The sequence below is a fragment of the Phyllostomus hastatus genome, unplaced genomic scaffold (assembly GCF_019186645.2).
Source record: "Phyllostomus hastatus isolate PE091 unplaced genomic scaffold, TTU_PhHast_1.1 phas_scaffold_216, whole genome shotgun sequence".
In the NCBI taxonomy this organism is placed as follows: Eukaryota; Metazoa; Chordata; class Mammalia; order Chiroptera; family Phyllostomidae; genus Phyllostomus; species Phyllostomus hastatus.
The window spans coordinates 16,192,482-16,209,012 of record NW_025334018.1 but is presented as its reverse complement, the minus strand read 5'-3'; the positions used below and the strand labels follow the sequence as shown (position 1 = coordinate 16,209,012).

Genomic DNA, 16,531 nt, shown 5'->3' with positions numbered 1-16,531 from the left:
TCGGCTGGAGTGTCACCCCATGGGGCTGACATTTCTCGTCGGGGCACGTCCCAGAATCAGCCAATGAGTTGGTGCATCAGTCAGTGGGACAGCAAATCACATGTTCTCTCTCTAAAAGGTCAGTTTGAAAAGGTCGATCTTGCTGCCAACTATTGGAAAGTAAAAGAAAGATGTAAGAGAGGCCCGGAGAACTCTCGTCCAGGATGGTCAGGACGTTTGTTACGTCACCTTTGTTTAGGTTTTAAAACACCCCCCTCTACCCCCAGCTTCCCAGAGCCTTTTACGGGTACTTCCTTCCGCTGAGGAGGGCGCACATCGGGACCAGTCAGGGCAGGGCCGGTGTGTCTGATAGGGTCGAGCCCAGGGCTAGTCTGACTCAGCCTTCCCGGGAATAGGTTGATAAGGAATGGTGTATAGGAGTAGCTACCCTAGAGATGCAGGATTAAGGTGTGTGCATTCCTTGGCTAAGCTACTACTACATTAAGATGTCTGAGACCAGACTGGGAGCAAGCACTTTTAACTAAAAATGCCCCAGGTGGTTCCGATGCTGCCGCCTGGGCCAGCATTGGGGACAGTTGAGCGCACCTGGTATTAAATACCAGCACAAGCCGAGCACAGGTAACAGCAGCATCCCCCGAGGACGGCTGAGTTATTTGTATTTGCCAATAACAAGCACCTTTTATACGTGGCTTACCGTGCCTTCCCCCCAAAAACGTTTAGTGTGAGGACTGTTTGGTCAAAGAACATTCCTACATTTTAGATACTTAGTTTTTATACAAAATTAAAACAAGAAACGGGCTTCTAAACATTGTATTTATTTCACTGCATTTATTTATGCCGTGGAAACTGAAAGACACGCACACCAAAGGAAAGCTAAAAGCCCAGGATAGCCCCACCTGTGTGTGTAAAAACACGAACATTTACCGTCGGTGGGAAAAGAGCAAAGCCTGCGGCCTAAGCCAGGGAGTGGAAGCCTTGCGGGGGGGGAGGGGGGGGCTTGGGGAGCCGTGGGGGAGCGCGTGGCTGAGACGGGTGTGGGAGGGTCTGTGGGCAGCGCTAACGCCTCCTCCGCCTGGGGTCCGGGCGGGTCACCGAGCAGCAGAGGTGGTCAGTGCTCAGCGGGGGCACGCCGTCTCGGGGGGTGAGCCCTCGCTGTGCTCCGGGCTCTGAGAGCAGGGGTGTCCCGTTTCGTACAACCTGGTTTTTCTGCCTCCCAACCCAGCGGTTTTCAACCCTTTTCATCTCATGGCACACACAAACTAATTGTTAAAATTCTGAGGCACACCAAAAAATATTTTTTCCAATCTGAAAAAAAAAAAATAGCTATCATTTGGATTCATCCACACCCGAGGGCTGTTGTGTTGGCTGTCGTGTTGGCTGTCGTCATTTTCTGATTTGACATCCTAAGGGAAGAGGTCCCTGCCCTGGCTACACGGTCAGATATTGCATGTTTTAGAAATTCTTGCGGCACAGCCGTTGACCAGCGCTGTCCTAACCCCTCCCCTGCCTCCCTCACGCGCCCACGGTCCACGTGCGAGAGATTCCCAGAGGACAGACGGCAAGAAACTGCCTGTTCTAACCGCGTTCCTGCTCGTGTGGGATAAGGGCCCCGAGACCTCGGAACCGGGGCAGGCTGGAGCGCTGCTTGGCGTGCTGGGTTCTGTTTTCCCTCTGCCCCCGGCTGGCTGTGGAATCTCGCGTCTTACATCCCTGTTCTGTTGGCTGAGGGTTCCGTGAAGGTTCCGACTGTGAAGTTCCGTGGTTGTCATCAAACAGCAGTCACACTTACCAGTGCTCTGGGAGCGCTCCCGGTTCTCAGGCCGACCCCGCACGGCACGGAAGGCTCCGGGGCGGTCGGAGCCGCAGACGCTCCCCTGGGGCCGGCCGTCTGTCCCCGGCTCCGCTCCCCCTGCTCACCTTGAAGACCCGGAATGAACCGCAACTATGTGTGGAGCAGGTGGAAGGTCTTCATTTTGCATTTAAGTCCAGTTTTTTATTTTCTGTTCATACTAGCACTTTTTCATGACCAGAAGGCAGAGAGGTCCCTTCTGCTGTTTCTCCCCACCGAAACGTCTGCACGCTTTGACCCAGCGGGACCCGCAGAGGCTCTGGCGCACTGGTGATCCCTGCCTGACCCTGAGGTCCTGCTGGAATCTGAGCTCCGGGGGCTGCCGGGTCGGGAGGGCAGGGGGCGCTAGGGGCTCTCCCCCTTCACCACCTCCTCCACCCGGCACATCCCCGAGTACAGACTGGGCTTCGCATGCTGTTACTTCTCACCGTGGGGACGGGGCCGCCCTGATTGGTCTGTTCGGGCTGCATGTGGGTGAATTGTGCTCATCAGAGCAGGACTCGTTACACATGCAAGTCCTTAACTTTGCCTTTAGGACTGAGCTTGTGTGCTGCTTTCACCCAGTCCTCCCCCACAGAAACGTACAAGCACATTCCAGTTGCCGTGTACGCTTTTCCCCCTGTTTTATTGTGGTCAGGTATACAGAACATCAAACTTACCGTTTTAGTTATTGTAAAACAGCTCAGCGGTATTAACTACATCCACATTGTGCACCCCAAGCACCCCCATCCGTGCCCAGAACTTCCCACCTGCCCAGCCCGGAGCTCTGTCCCTGGAAACGCTGACCCCCTCCCCGCCCAGCCCCTGGTGACTGTTGTTCCTCGTGTAAGTGGAATCCCAGGGTGTGTGGCCTTTTGTGTCAGTCATACGGTATTTTTGTGTATGTGGGGGGTAACAAATTTCATCAGGTGTACATGTGCCATGGAACCTAGTTTCCAACAGGTGTGCCGTCTCCAGTGCAGAATCCCGCAGAGCGGGGGCGGGGGGGGGGGGCTGCTCTCTAAGGACACGAACAGGAAGTGATACCTCCAACAAACAGCCGTTCTTTTTTGTCATTTTATGCTGACTTCGCATTCCATTTCAGACTGCTTGGTATTTAGTTTGGAGATGATTATGTTAAATATCTCTGATTTAGAGATTGCACAATTAAATAACCAAGAATTTGGTTGGGAGTGGGAGGAGCTTAGAGAATGAGAAGTCTGACTTCACTGGACAGTGTAGCCTGAGCCTGATGGGTAGAGAAGGGTCAAGGGCTTTGCATTCAGAAGACGGTTTTGAAGTTCTCTGTGCTACCTCCCGTCAGTGTGATCTTCCCAGACACTCCAGCTCCCTGGGCCTTAGTTCCTTATCTGTACATTGCTAGTGATGGGCCTAGAATGGTTAGGGTTGCAGTTCGTGAAAATAGGGTTGAAAATTTCTTTCTGACCTACCTTATAACAAAAAAAAGAATTTCTGATCACTTATAAAAGTACTTAAAGCTAACAGTATAGCGCAAATTTAAAAGGAAGCAAAAGAAAGCAAAGACAGCAGAGTGAGTACGTGGCTAATTTTGGTTTTAAGTTTTCTAGCAGCTATTATATGCAAAAAGAACTCTTCATGCTCACTAGTCAAAAAGCCCGTGAGATAAAAATAAACCAGTTGTGTGTACAGTACGAGTGTGCTCTGGGCGTAGTCTGGGGGCCACCCGGGGGCCTGCCCGTCAAGCTGGGGAGGGAGCAGTGCCCTTCGGGGAAACCTGTCCACGGCATTCACCTTCGCACCCAGAGGCGAGCCCTTGTTGGCCCAGAGTTCCTGAGGTCATTTTGACGCCATTGTGGGGTGCAAGGGGATGGAGGGCCAAGGCCCCAGAGTTTTATCCCACGTGGACTGGCCCGAAGAGTTCTAGTGGAGAGCATCGTCAGACGAGTAAACAGATCCCGAAGCAGCCGCAGACCACGGTTGCCCTGGGCACCGCTGCTTCCGCCTCCAGAGTGAACTTGTGGGTATTCGTGCAAGGTGGCTCGTGTGACTGTTTACAAACCAGTTAAAAGGTGGAACATCGACCAGAGAAAAGGGGGACAGTTGAACTAGACTTTCATTCTGCTAGACGTTGTTCTTCCAGGAGGCCTGTCTCGCTGACCGTGTCCATGCCCGCGTACTTGGGGCAGGTTCTGCAGAAACACCAGTGACCGGGGGCCTGGGGTAGACCTTCCTAGTCTGGCCCAGAACGAATCCCTGCCTGGAGTCAGAGATCAAGGGAAAGCTCATGAAAGAAGGAAGGGACACGGTGTGAGTGTGGGGAGGTGGGGCTTCCCTGTTTGAAGGTGGATGAAGCGGGATAGACTGTGTTGGGGGCCTGTGTAGACAAGGCCGCAGCTCTGGTGAGGATTCTGCCCGGGTGCTTCAGAGCTGCCACCTGGAACTGCACCTGGTGTGCTGGTTTTCCCAGTGATTCCCAGTTTATTTCAGGCGTTCTTAAGTGTTCTGAGAAGAGGCCCAGAGCTTTCATCAGACTGCCCAAGGACCCATAAAAAAATAAAAAGGGTGTTCTCTCTCTCTTCCCCTCCTCCCCTCCCCCTTTCTCTGGAGCACCCCTCCCTACCTCTTCCTCCCTTTCACTCCCCCAAGGCACGCACCATTGCTCGCTCTCCAGAGTTCCCAGGGCCCTTGTTTTGCTTCTGTTGCTTGTTTCCTGAGCCCACACAGCCCAGCTGGCTCACTTCTTCTACCTCTGTGACTTTCTAAAACTTTCCCTTGGATTTGGTGTTGGGGGGTGGGGGGAGAAAGAACTCAGAAGTGAGTCAGAGTTGAAGCCAGCGGCTTGGAAAAGTCCCTGTACAGCGCACGGATGCAAGACGTCTCACCCTGGCTTTTTCTGGGGCTGAAGCGTGTTCATCGGCAGTAGGCAGAGTCGTTTCCCTGGATTCTCTGGTAATCCTCCCAAGCTGGTTTCTTTTCCAGGAGCCAGACTAGCAAATGAATCCAATTTTAACAGCCCCGAGTTTTTTCCTCGGTGTGCTCCAGGCTCATCCGGCTCTCTGGTATCACTGGGGCTAGTAGCAGCCTAAGTGGGGAAGTGTGTTTGTTGCTGGCAAGGAGAGTGTTTTCATTTTAACTGACACGTTCTTTTATAGACTGAAGCTGGATGCCAAGAGCCTTCCTCAGGAGCAGTTGTAAATGCTAAATCTGTACCCGCCTTCACCCCCTCCTGTGACGATGAATGCAAAGCCAGCTTCCTTTCCCCTCCAAGTAAAAAGGGGCAATTTACTTGGTCTGTTTGGGAAGATGTTGTTTTCAGCCAGGCCTCACAGGAGTTCCCCCAACCGCACAGGTTTTTACTGCGTGAAGCAAGATCAGCTGCCTGTTTTGTTGCAAAACATGTAGCAGTTGCAATGAGAATTTTAGGATTGCTCGCTTACTCTCAATTCTGTCAGGGAGAAGTCGCGGCTGTAAAATCATTATAGTATTCCTGAGTGCGAATGTGTTGACACGCTCCCAGTTTACTCAGAAAGTGGCTCGTGTAGCTGAGAAACAGTTACTTAAAGCTAAAGGAAACTTTGTCTCGTTAGCAGGTGGAGGAGGGAGGAGGGTAGTCTATGCTTAGTAAAGATGATTGTTTTTAGGTACGGGCCTTGGAAACTAACTTGCCTCTCCAGCCATCCAGATCTTAGTAAACCCACCGCTGACAGATCTCTGTGTTGCCTTAGCCTGGGGGCTTGTTTTTCATGGTGGGGTTCTGTCGTTGTCTTCTGCTTTGCCTGGGACAGTGCATCAGGAAACCTGGTGCTGCGTTTCCTGGACGGCAGCCGTCATGCGGGGTTTCTGCCTGAGACTAACCACACAGCCTTTCTGCGCCCTCCCTTCTGTTACGTTTGTGATCGTCAGAATAACCCTGGGAGGCAGCAGAGCAGTGCACGGTCTTCGTTTCGGAGGGGAGGGACTCACGCTCAGACAGAGGACGTGTTTACACTTTCCAGTAAGGTGCAGAACCAGTGCTGGAACCCGGGTCTTCCGACTGCTGGCCCTGGGCTCTTTAAACTGTGTGGGCTGCCCTGCTGAGAGCACAGGGTGGGAGGGCCGTCCCGGCCATGCCTGCCCCGTCTCCAGGGGAGGGTGCCCTCGTCCCCGGGTCACGGTGCCGTGGCCCATGGTGTCCCGCCGGGGAGCGCCCGGACCCCAGTCCCGTCGGCACGGCTCACACTCGAGAAGCGGCGGCGGTCAGAAGAGCCCGCAGTCCTTGAGGTTCTCTTTGATGATGATGTCTGTGACCGCGTCGAACACGAACTTGACGTTCTGCGTGTCTGTGGCGCAGGTCATGTGGCTGTAGATCTCCTTGACGTCTTTTCGCATGTTGAGGTCGAGGAACTGACTCTTGATGTAACTCCCTGCGTCTTCGTAAGAGTTGTTCCCTGGTTTTCCGGAAGAGACAGCGAGGAAGCAGGGTGAATGGACACTCCTCCGCTGCTCACTTACTGTTCAGGCGGCCGACCGGGTCCGCAGAACGCCGTGTTAGCTGCGGCCGGGGGCCCGCGCGGCGGGAGGAGGGTCCCCTCCTGTGTCACCCTCCCGCGTTCCTCCCTGGGGGGGAGCAGAGACACCGAGGAGAGCGGCGGCTGCGTCTCCGCCCCGGCTGCTGGCAGCTACCGTCGGAATAGCAGGGGCCCCCCGCGTCTGACGCAGGCTCTGTTCCAGAGCCCTCGGACCTTGGACCTCGGGCTGGACACCCATGGCTCTCAGCTGAGACGTCCAAACACCACTTGTCGTCGCAGAGCTCCCGAGAGGAGGGAGTACTGAGGGGACGAGGGGTCACCAGCCTGGCAGAGTGGGGGGTTCGCTGAGCACTCCTTCTCCTTCCTCAGAGAGCGTCCCCTTTCGTCTCCCGGGCCCAGGACACAAGGCCCCAGGCCGTCCTGACCGAGAACGCACCACCGCTGTCTCCAGCCCTCGACACTCGCTTACCGCCGTACTCCGGAAAACAGATGCTGAGATGGACTTTCTTGATCTTTTCCTCGAAGAGGTCCTTCTTGTTGAGGAAGAGGACGATGGACGTGGCTGCGAAGAACCTGTGGTTGCAGATGCTGTTGAACAGGTGCAGCGACTCGTGCATGCGGTTCTGGGGAGAGCGAGCCGGCAGAGGGGGCGTCAGGCCAGGCCCAGGGGTGCCTGGCTGCCTGCCCTCGTGCGGAGACTAGCGCCCCAACTGTGAGGGCAAGACGAGGAATGCGTCCCTCTTTCTAGTCCAGCCAGAGGAACTTGGCTTCTCGCCTTCCTGCCCTGGCCGTGTGGCTGGGGAAAATCGCCGAGTTCTCAGAGCCTGTCTCCCTATCTCACGGGGTCACCGTGCACGGTAGATGAGATCACGTATGGAGAATGTCCCTGGCTGCGAAGGTCAAGGATGTTATTATGCAGGTCTGTGGCGGCCGGGGCACAGCTGAGGGTTTTGACCTCCATCAGTGCCCCTGACGTGGGGTTGGAGCTGGGCCCGGGTTAGCGTGTGCCGACCTGCATCCCCAGGATGATTCCGAGAAGCTTCTGTTACAGAGCCCTGGGTCTCAGTGTGGGCGGGAACGTAATGGGGATCCTTTGAGCCCGGTGCCCAGGGTGAGGGCTGGGGGGCTTCCCAGGGCCACACACAAGCTCTTCCCCCCATTTCCTTCTCCGACCGATGGCCACCGTGCGTCTGCAGAGCGCAGAGGTTGCCCGGTGCGCCGGACCAGCCTGGTCTTGGGGAGCGGGCCCGTGGAGTCCCGAAGCATGCATGCTCTTAGCTAACTCCACTCTCGTCACCTGATAAAGACAAGCTATGCTGTAGCCTTCTGTCATTGCTAACACTCTTGGGAAGCCCTTGAAGACCTCTGAAGACCTTGGAGACTCGAAGCGGTCTTGGAAAATGAGGGACCCTGTGAGACACTTGGCTGGAAGATACTTAGGGTGCTCTCATGTGAACTTGAACTACTGAGGAGAAGGGAGAAGAACTGGAGCAGGGGGCAGGAGGGCGGGAGGGCAGGAGCTCTGTCTCCACCCCGGCAGCGCCGGGCCCCCGATGGTGGAGCAGACGCTGGTGTGAGGTCAGCGCCGCCCCTGCCTCTGACATCCTCGGTCTCAGACCCGGGAGGTGACCGTCTGGGCCGGCACTTGTCCCGCAGAGCCCCTGTCTCCTAAACCTGCAGGCCCCAGAGACCCGCCCTCGGGTGACCGTCCGGCTGCCCAGTCGAGTGCTGTGCTGCGTCTCAGTCCTGTGTGCAGGCAGTACTTACCTAGTGCACACAGTTCTAAGTGAGGCTCGGGCTTCGGCCCCCGCTACCGCGCTGTGTGAAGGTGGATGTAACCCTGCTCCGTCGTCCTCACCTCCCACCCTTCACTCCCACGGGCGGCCTGGGCATGTGCTGAGCGCAGCTCCTTTGCTTTGCCGAGTTGACCCCTGTTCCTTCCACGTGCAGCCCCTCCCCTGAGCTCGTGCCGGCCACGTGGTACTCGGATGTCACGTGGGCCAAACGCTCGGTCAGTCTGGGGCTCCAAAGTGCTGAGCTAGAACCTGGAGCTGGCAGGAGTACCTATCGGTCTGTTAGAGGCTGGTAGAGGGTCGCTGTCGGCCGAAATCACCGGGGGGTGGGGCGCTGCAGCGACCCGTCTCCCAGAGGGAGGGTCGTGGGGGCCCTGTCCGCCCAGGCTGCCCGGCGCCGCAGCGGCTGGCTCACCACTTCGTCGTCCTCCACCAGCACCATGTCGTAGGCGCTGAGGGCCGCGCAGAAGATGATGCAGGTGACCCCCTCGAAGCAGTGGATCCACTTCTTGCGCTCCGACCGCTGCCCGCCCACGTCAAACATCCTGGGGGGAGAAATGACCGTCCTCGCAGGTGTGGCCAGCGTGTGACCGCGTGCACCGGGTGCTTGCCCCCGGGCAGGCGGCTCCCGTGGGGCCAGCTGGCCGTGGGATGGGAACCGTGTGTCCAGGGCGTGTAGGACGCGCGTTCGGACTGGGCCCGGTGAAGGTCGGCAGGCGCGCCCGCGCCCCCACTCCCAGGGAACTGCCCGTGTGCCTGTGGCGCCTTCAGGGGCCTCGCGCCCACCTGAAGTTCAAGTCCTTGACGCAGAACTTGGTCTCCACGATGCCTGTGGTTTTGACTCTGGAGCGCAGCACATCTTGCTCGCTGGGGAGGTAGCCGGGGGCCGTAATGCGGTCCAGTTGGTTCAGGTAGCTGAGAAGAGTCATGGGCATTGACGATCCTAGATTTTCCACGGCCAAGGCCAGGACAGGCAAAGAACCTCACCCACAGGCACACAGCCTCACGTGACAGAACCAGGGCCAGAATCCAGACTGTTCAGCCTAAGGCTCTTCCCCGCGAACCCTCGTGTGTCCTTGCAGAGGGAGGTGTGGGGCTGGCTGAGGGCTGGGCCCCTCTGCCGCAGGGTCCTGCCCTTGTGAGTTGGGTCAGGTGACGTCCTCGCATTTCCCCTGGCTACGGGGCTTCCAGACCCTCGCCTGAGATTCGGTGGTTGCGGTGGGTGCCGGAAGTCCCACCCCAAAATGGGAGTGGGCGAAGAGGGCCAGCAGGAACACGAGACAGCAACCACCGCGATGCGTGGACCGAGAGTACACCCTGAACCAGGTTGGGGGGAACTTTCCACACAACGGGGGAGGCTTGGGTGTTTCATGACACTCGAGAATTATTAAATATTTAGGTGTGATTATATAGTGGTTTCTTTCTTAAAAAGAGTCATTTTTAGAGATGCGTGGTGACATTTTTAGGGTGAAGTCATAGGATATCTGGGATTTCCTCCAACATAACCCAGTGGAGGGGGAAGATGACACTCGAGTGGCCACGCGTTGGTAACGGTTGAAGCCAGGCGATTCGCTGTGCAGTTCTACTTTTGTGTGGGTGCGACAGCTCCCATGAAAACGGGTTAGAGAAGGGGGGGATGGGGGGAGGGCAGACGTGGAGTGGAGGCGCCAAGAGGGAGCGGCGAGGGGCCGCACGAGCGCCCGTTGTGCGGGCGCCTCAGCGCCGTGTCCCGCGTCACAGACCACGGGAGGGTTCAGAGGAGTCACACGGCTCGTTCAGGGGCGAGGAGGGGCACTGGGGTGGGCTGTGGGTAAAAATTAAAAAAAAAGCAACTATGGACAGACCAGACTGCACCTCCAGCCTGAACTAGACCCGGCCACTTCTTTACGTGACTGGGCGCCTATCAGTCGTGCTCGAAGCTAATGAGCTTCTCTGAAGCCCCGTTTTCGTCTGTGAACAGGGCTCCTGGAGAGTCCTGTCTGCCTTGGAAGCTTCTGCAGATGAAATGAGGTGGTGTGCCCAGCGCAGCCTCCGAGGGAGGCCCCGGGGACCATCAGGGCCCCGCGTCCCCAGATTCAGTGACGGGACGAGGGCTGAGCCGGGGCGTGTCTTGGACCGCGGAGCTCATGCCCGTCTGTCTGCAGAGCTTCACTGTTCGAGGTCAGACTGACGGACGCACTCTGCGCCTCGTGGTTTTGGGGCCAGCTTTGCACAGCTGTTTGCTCCCATCGCTGACCGACTACCCTTGGTTTGCCTGGCGACGTCTGTGCCCCACCACACCCTGGCACCCGGGACACAAGACAGAATGAGCGAAGGGGACTGTCATCAGTTCTGGTTAGAGGCCTACGTAGAGCCTGGGTTACCAGCTGGAAATCCAGCCCTCAGAGGGCCATGATGCACTGGGGCCCTTTGGGCGAGGGGGCAGACTGGGGGGCCGGCTGGCCGTCCTAGCGGCCCTGGTTCTGAAGGGAGGGGTGACATGTGAGGCTTTGGGGCCGGCTGAGGGCTGCTGCACAGAGCGCCTCCGGCTTGAACTCTGGGCCTTCAGCTTCGCGGGCCCATGCGGAGCGACACAGAGCGGCCCACGTCCTAACCTGAAGGAGGCGTCACGCCCAACGCGCAGTAAAACTCCCGGGAGCCCAACCAGCCGGACACGGCCTGCATTCGGGCCCGGATCTCCGGCCCTCAGGCCCGGAGTCTCTCCTGGAAGGTGGCCCCGCCTCCTCCCGCCCAGCCCACCCCGGCCCAGCCAGTCTCACTAGGAGGCCGAGTCATTGAGCTGGTACTCCGCGGCTCTGTCCACGCAGGCTTGCACCCCACCGTCCTGCCACAGCCTCCCGATGACCGCCACCAGCTCGGGGGGCATGGTGCCCTCCTCGACGGAGTCGGCCAGGTGGCTGAGCAGCCGCCCGTCCTCCTGCAAGGCAGAAAGCTGGCTGGGGGTGGGGCCGGGGTCCTGCGGCCAGAGGGCGCTTGGCATTGCTCCCACAGCCCGGCGCAGGGACGGCAGCCAGCGGGCAGCGGCCAGCAAAGGTTCTGTCTCAGAAAGCATGCTGACTGATTTCTGAGTGGGCTTCCAAGGTGCAGGGTGGCGGTCTGTCCGGTCCTGGGCGCCCAGCAGGGAGCAGAGGTCCCGGGGCCTCCCTCGGGTGTCCCCACCTTCCACCCTCAGTCCGCAGGCACACCACCACAGGACGCGGCCCTCTGCTCAGGGACACTGGACGCTTAGAGACCAGACCGCCCGGGAAGCCGGCGAGATGGTGCAGAGGAACCCATCAGCATTGGCGCACTCATTGGTTGATTTTGTGTGTGCCCTGACCAGGGATGGAACCCGCAGCCTTGGTGTGTCGGGACCACACTCTGGCCCATTTCTTACTTGCCTCTCTTTCCACCCACCCTTGACCGCACACCGTTAAGCACGTACCGCACGGCTGGGCTCGGCGTAGTCGATGCCCAGCGCGGCCATGGCCCGGACGACGGCCAGCACGGACTGCAGCACGTTGCCGTAGATGACGGACTTGTACTCCAGGCACTCCTCCGGCGAGTAGCCGTCCTGGTGGATGATCCTGCGGAGCGCACACCCGCCCCTTAGCCGCCCGGGCAGCCGGACAGCAGGGACCGCAGGGACAGCAGGGACCGCAGGGACAGCAGGGACCACAGGGACCGCAGGGGCCGGGAGTTGGGGGGGGCGGGGGTCAAAGGGTCATGAGCACCTGATCTGCTCCTGCTGCTGCCCTGAGGCGGAGAGTCGGAGGGCGAGGGGTGTGCCCGTGAGGGGCACCGGGTCCTTTCCACCCTTTACTCAGGGTTCCCCAGCCAGGAGCCCCCCTCCCCCCCCCCCCCCCGCGCCAGCTGGGGCTCTGGGACTCCTGCAGCCCCCCTGGCCCTTCCTGCGGGGCTTTGCGCCTACTCACTTCATCTGCTTGACGATGGTGCTCTTCCCCGACTCCCCGGCCCCTGCAGGGAGAGAGGCTCACGCTCCAGGTTTGCACCCACTCTCCCCACCCCTCGGGGAGGCCCCCACCCCTCGGGGAGGCCCCCACCCCTCGGGGAGGCGGCCCGTCCTCGCTGGCACCACGTGAGGGACCGAGGTGGGGGGGGGTGAGGGGGCCCTGCCTTGCTGCGGGCCGTGAGCCCAGGCCCTTCACTCTGGACTTGGAGCAGAGTTTCTCCCCTCTCACTGCCCGCAGTTTGGGCTGGATGGTCCTTTGCGGGGGGGGGGGGGGGGGCCATCCTGCCCAGTGGAGGGCGCTGAGCTCTGTTCCTGGGCCCCACTCCCCAGAAGTCGGCCACGCTCCACGCTGACAGTCGAGACAGCCAGAGGTGCCTCCAGACGCCCCCGTGGGTGGGGGCAGAGCCCACTGCGAACCACGGAGCGAACCGGGGGGGGGGGGGGGGGCAGCTCCTCGAGCCCATTTCTCCCCTCGGCCCGGTTCACTCGGGAGCGTGGACGTGGAGCAGCAGTGGGGAGAGCTGGGTCTCTCCACCCAACCACTGGTTTTCCATCCTCATTCTGTCTCCTTTATTGGCTAAAATGCCCTAATACCCTCCTCCACATGCCGCTGTCCCTCCATCAACACCACCTACCCTCGGGCCCTCTCCCCTGGTCTGCACCGCCCCCCCCCATGCCTACACCCCTCCCCCCTTCTCCCGAGCTGGGCCCTCTGAGCTGCTTATCCTGAATGTGGGAGAAAGCAGCTTAGGCTTAAAAGCTCTCTTAGTGGCCCAGCCGTCTCCTCCCCCTCTGCGGCCTCCTGGCTCCCTGGAGTCTGGGTCCAGCTTAGAGAGGCGTGCCCCTGTAGTGTGTCCCTAGGGCCACGCCACACGTCCGGCTGGGGGGGGGGCAGGAGGGGCGGAGGACAGCTGGCGCCTGTCCCCAGGCTGCTCTGGGCGGGCACACCCCGCCCAGCCAGGCTGTCGCCCAGATCCCTCTGCACGCCTTAGGGGTTCGAGTGTCCAACACGCGGTTTCTCTGACTGGCCGCTGAGGTGCTGTGCTTTTCTCAGCCCCCCCCCCCGATCTGCTCAGGAGCTCATCAGGTGTAGGACACCCCCCCCACCCCTCCATCTGGCGGGGCTCTAGAGGCAGCTACTGGCCAGGGAGCCCAGAGCACACTGCTCTGGCGGCAGACTCCCTCCCTCCCGTCAGGAGGAACCGGCGTGCTGGGCAGGCGGCCTGTCCCTGGGAGGACGTGACTCCGACGACCTAAGCCATATGATAGACCGTCTGCGCCCACCCTCCTCTTCTGCGTCCCCGACGCCGTTCTCTGGCTGCAGATTGGGTCCCTGTCTGAGGGCCCAGGGTTCCCGGCATCTGCCAAGCCATGAGGCGTTGGCTCTGGTTCCGCTTGGAGCTGGGCGGGTCCATCCTGGCCCACGTGGTTCGAGGGCTAGCAGAACGGCGCCGGTGTAGCTTTGGCGTTCCCCATCTGGCCGGGGTGGCTGGGCTCAGCCCCAGAGCTCCTGGCCCCCCAGCGTGAGACTGGGTGGGGAGAGGAAATGAGGCCGGTCCTCCTGCCTCCCCACAGGTTGGGCGGAACCCGGCTCCATCCGGGACGGGCAGGAAGGAGCAGGACCGGCCCCTTCCCGGGTTCCTCTGCCTGTCCCGCTCACCCAGCAGCAGCAGCTTCACGGTCCTGGCTTCCTTGTCGGCATCCTCCTGCAGCTTCCTCTCCAGCTCCTTGGACCGCTTGGCCAGCTCCTTGTCCTCCGCGCTGATTCCGCTCCCCATCTCCCTGCCGTCCCCTCCCGGGCCGCTTCCTCCGGGCCCTTCCGCTTCCCCTCGGGGGTTTCCTACCTGTGAGAAGAAAGGAGGATAAAAGGAAACCGGGATGGAGCAACAGAGTCTCAGTCCCAAAAAGCCGGTCGCCAGGGGGCCGGGGGAAGGAGCAGGCTCCAGATCTTGCTCCCTCCCTGCCTTGGCTGAGACTCCTGCCCCAGCTGGAGACCTGCCGCGTCTGGGGGCCGTAGCCCTTGCATCCAGTGGTGCGACGGGCCAAGCCGATTAAGAGCTCACTGTGACAAAGGACAAAGACTCGCGTGCGTCTGTGACTGGGGAAGTGAGCTGCTGTGTCTGACACAGGAAGACGGGGTGCGGGCCCCGGGCCCCGGGAATGAGATGACAGCTGCCCCTGCTTTGGATGGGCCGACCCCCTAAAAGTCTCCCTCCCAGACTCACTCGCTTCGAGGTGCTGGAGGTTCGAGGCGCAAGTGCAGGAAGCTCCACTCTGAGTCCAGGTTCTAGGGTCTCGGTTTCGAGGTGTCCGAACCCACTCCTGCACCCCAGCGGGCGGGCCTGGCCGGGAACACTCACGTGGGAAGATGAGCTGTGCTTCCCCAGCTCCTGCAGGAAGCTAGTAGCTCCTTCCCTCTTTTGGCTCCTCTCTCGTAGCAGCGCGCCTCAGTCAGCAGCCCTCACTTCACGTCGCACTTGTTTTCACCTGGGTCCTTCCATCCCGAACTCCTCCTGGGTCCTCAGGAAAGGTTCCGGGGAGGAAGAGAGAAGGAAAGGGGGTACATGGTGGGGAGAATGGGGCTGGTTCCCCCCCCCCCCGCCACGAAAGCCTCCTGAGGCTGCCCTTCCCTCCGTGAGTGAGCTTGGCTGGTCTTCGGGGTGTGAGGGTCGTGCTGTCCCCGCACCCAGCTGCGTCCCGGGGAGACCGGGCTCAGTCGCTGGCTTCTCAGCGGTTGGGGCAGCCCCCGCCTGGCCCCCCGCCTGGCCCTCAGGCCGGCCGCTCCTTCCCGGGGAGACGTGAGGACGGGGAGTCTCCTTGGAAGGAGGTACTTGAGGACTTTGCCACCCAAACGAGGTGCAAGGCCCGGCACAGGTCACCCGGGAGCTTGTCAGAACTTCGGGATCTCGGGCCTTAACCCAGGCCGGCTCACTCTGGCCCCGTGTGGTTAAGGGCATCGTGGGCGACGTCGAGGACCCGGAGGCTGGGAAGCGCCACCCAGGGACCGCCCGGGGCCAGTTTCTCTTCCGGCCTGCCTGACGTCAGGCATCGGCCGGAAAGCGTGCGCGCACCTCCTAGGAACAGGTGCCACCGCTGGGAAGAGCGTCCGTTTTCTGAGATGCTCACGTGCTCCACGTGTTGTCAGGAGGGTGTGCTTTAGAGGCAGTGAGTTCTGGTACCAGCGCTAATCCCGGAGCCTGAGCAACTGTTTTTTAAACTAATCAAGGTGATGATCGTCATCTGACAGGTTTGGAAAACCCTGGTCCAGGGCAGTTTTATGTACATTGGAATTCAGTTAACGAGCTGTTTTTTAAAAGAAAAAGAAGAAGAGAAGAAAATGCTGATTGAAGTGGTCTGGAATGCCATCCAGGCAGGGAGATTTTTGAGTTTCCTGCGGTGATTCTAACGTGCTGCCCAGGCAGGGAAGCACTGAGCTCAAAAGATTTCGCTTTCTCTTTCCCCTTCCAGCTGGGGTCATGCTGCGGCAGCCATGGGGGCCGAGAAAGGGTGCAGCCTAGGGCCCCCACCTGCCGGGAGCCTGAGCCCCCCCTCCCCCTCCCCACCGCCTTGCAGCTGCGTATCTGGGGATCACAGGGAGCCGCACTGGCCAGAGCCCGGCCTCCCTCCCAGGGCTGCCGGAGAAACAGGCAGCCGCTGGGGCGCCGCCGTCCAGGGCAATCACGTTTTCCCCATCAAGACCGACCGGTGCTTGCTGACTTCAGAGAAAACAGCGGAGTGCTTTTGGAATCGGGGCTGTCTTGGAATCTTGGCTGGCAGGTTTCAGCAATACCTGCCCCAACCTACCTGCAATATGAGTAGCTCACACCGAGGCCAGCACTGTGCTGCCGCCTGCACCGTTCCCAGCGAGGGGCTGCCAGGAATCGTGCCGGACAATTTGTGGGGCTTGCATCCCTTAATTCTCACAGTAACTTCAAGCTGAGTGCTCTTGTCCCCAGTTTACAGGCCGGATAACTGAGAGTTGAGGGTTAAGTCACTCGTGCAAGGTCATCAAGCTGAACAAAGAGACAGGCAAGTGCACGAGCTTAGTAACAGCAGCACCAGCCTTGGCAAAGGAGCCCCCGACTTGCTCGAGCTTGTTCCTCTGTGAGCTAGCACCGCCGCAAACCTCTGCGGCCGCCCAGCTTGCTGCCTCCCCATTCCCATGACTGAGAGGAGCAAGGGAACTCCGGACCCTCAGCTGACCTCATGCACAGACCCGCTGCGACTCGTGCACCACCCTGACGCCAGGGACCTGCCTCCCGTCTCCAGCTCCTGTGCCTTCCCTGGGGCAGTTCTGCGTCATTATGGCGCTGGGGTTCTGGGTCCTGGTGGAGTAGGTAACGCATGTAGGTGCCATTCCTGTTTTAGAAGTGAGTGGATAGAAGCACAGAAAGGAGGTTCTCCTATCGTGAATGGCTTTGGGGTTCTTGGGTTCCCCAAGACAGAAACTGAGAGGAAGCCCCAGAAA

The 16,531-nt window shown here is 59.8% G+C and overlaps 1 protein-coding gene across 2 annotated transcripts; it reads right to left on the bottom strand.

Moving 5' to 3' along the window:
- Positions 1-3,385: 3,385 nt before the first annotated feature.
- GNAT2 (G protein subunit alpha transducin 2) lies at positions 3,386-14,555 on the bottom strand. 2 transcript variants are annotated; one of them, XR_006783203.1, is made up of 9 exons: positions 13,724-14,555; positions 12,026-12,068; positions 11,536-11,677; positions 10,871-11,028; positions 8,898-9,026; positions 8,527-8,656; positions 6,788-6,941; positions 4,465-6,237; positions 3,386-4,067 (listed from the first exon to the last, which is right to left on the bottom strand). XR_006783203.1 is itself a non-coding variant. In XM_045817146.1 (8 exons), the coding sequence occupies exons 1-8, from the start codon at positions 13,839-13,841 to the stop codon at positions 6,047-6,049; spliced, it is 1,065 nt and encodes a 354-aa protein (XP_045673102.1). In that variant the 5' UTR covers positions 13,842-14,555; the 3' UTR covers positions 3,386-6,046. The 2 variants fall into 2 exon arrangements, 1 of the variants encoding a protein (XP_045673102.1); XM_045817146.1 differs by having other exon boundaries at positions 3,386-6,237.
- Positions 14,556-16,531: the final 1,976 nt, after the last annotated feature.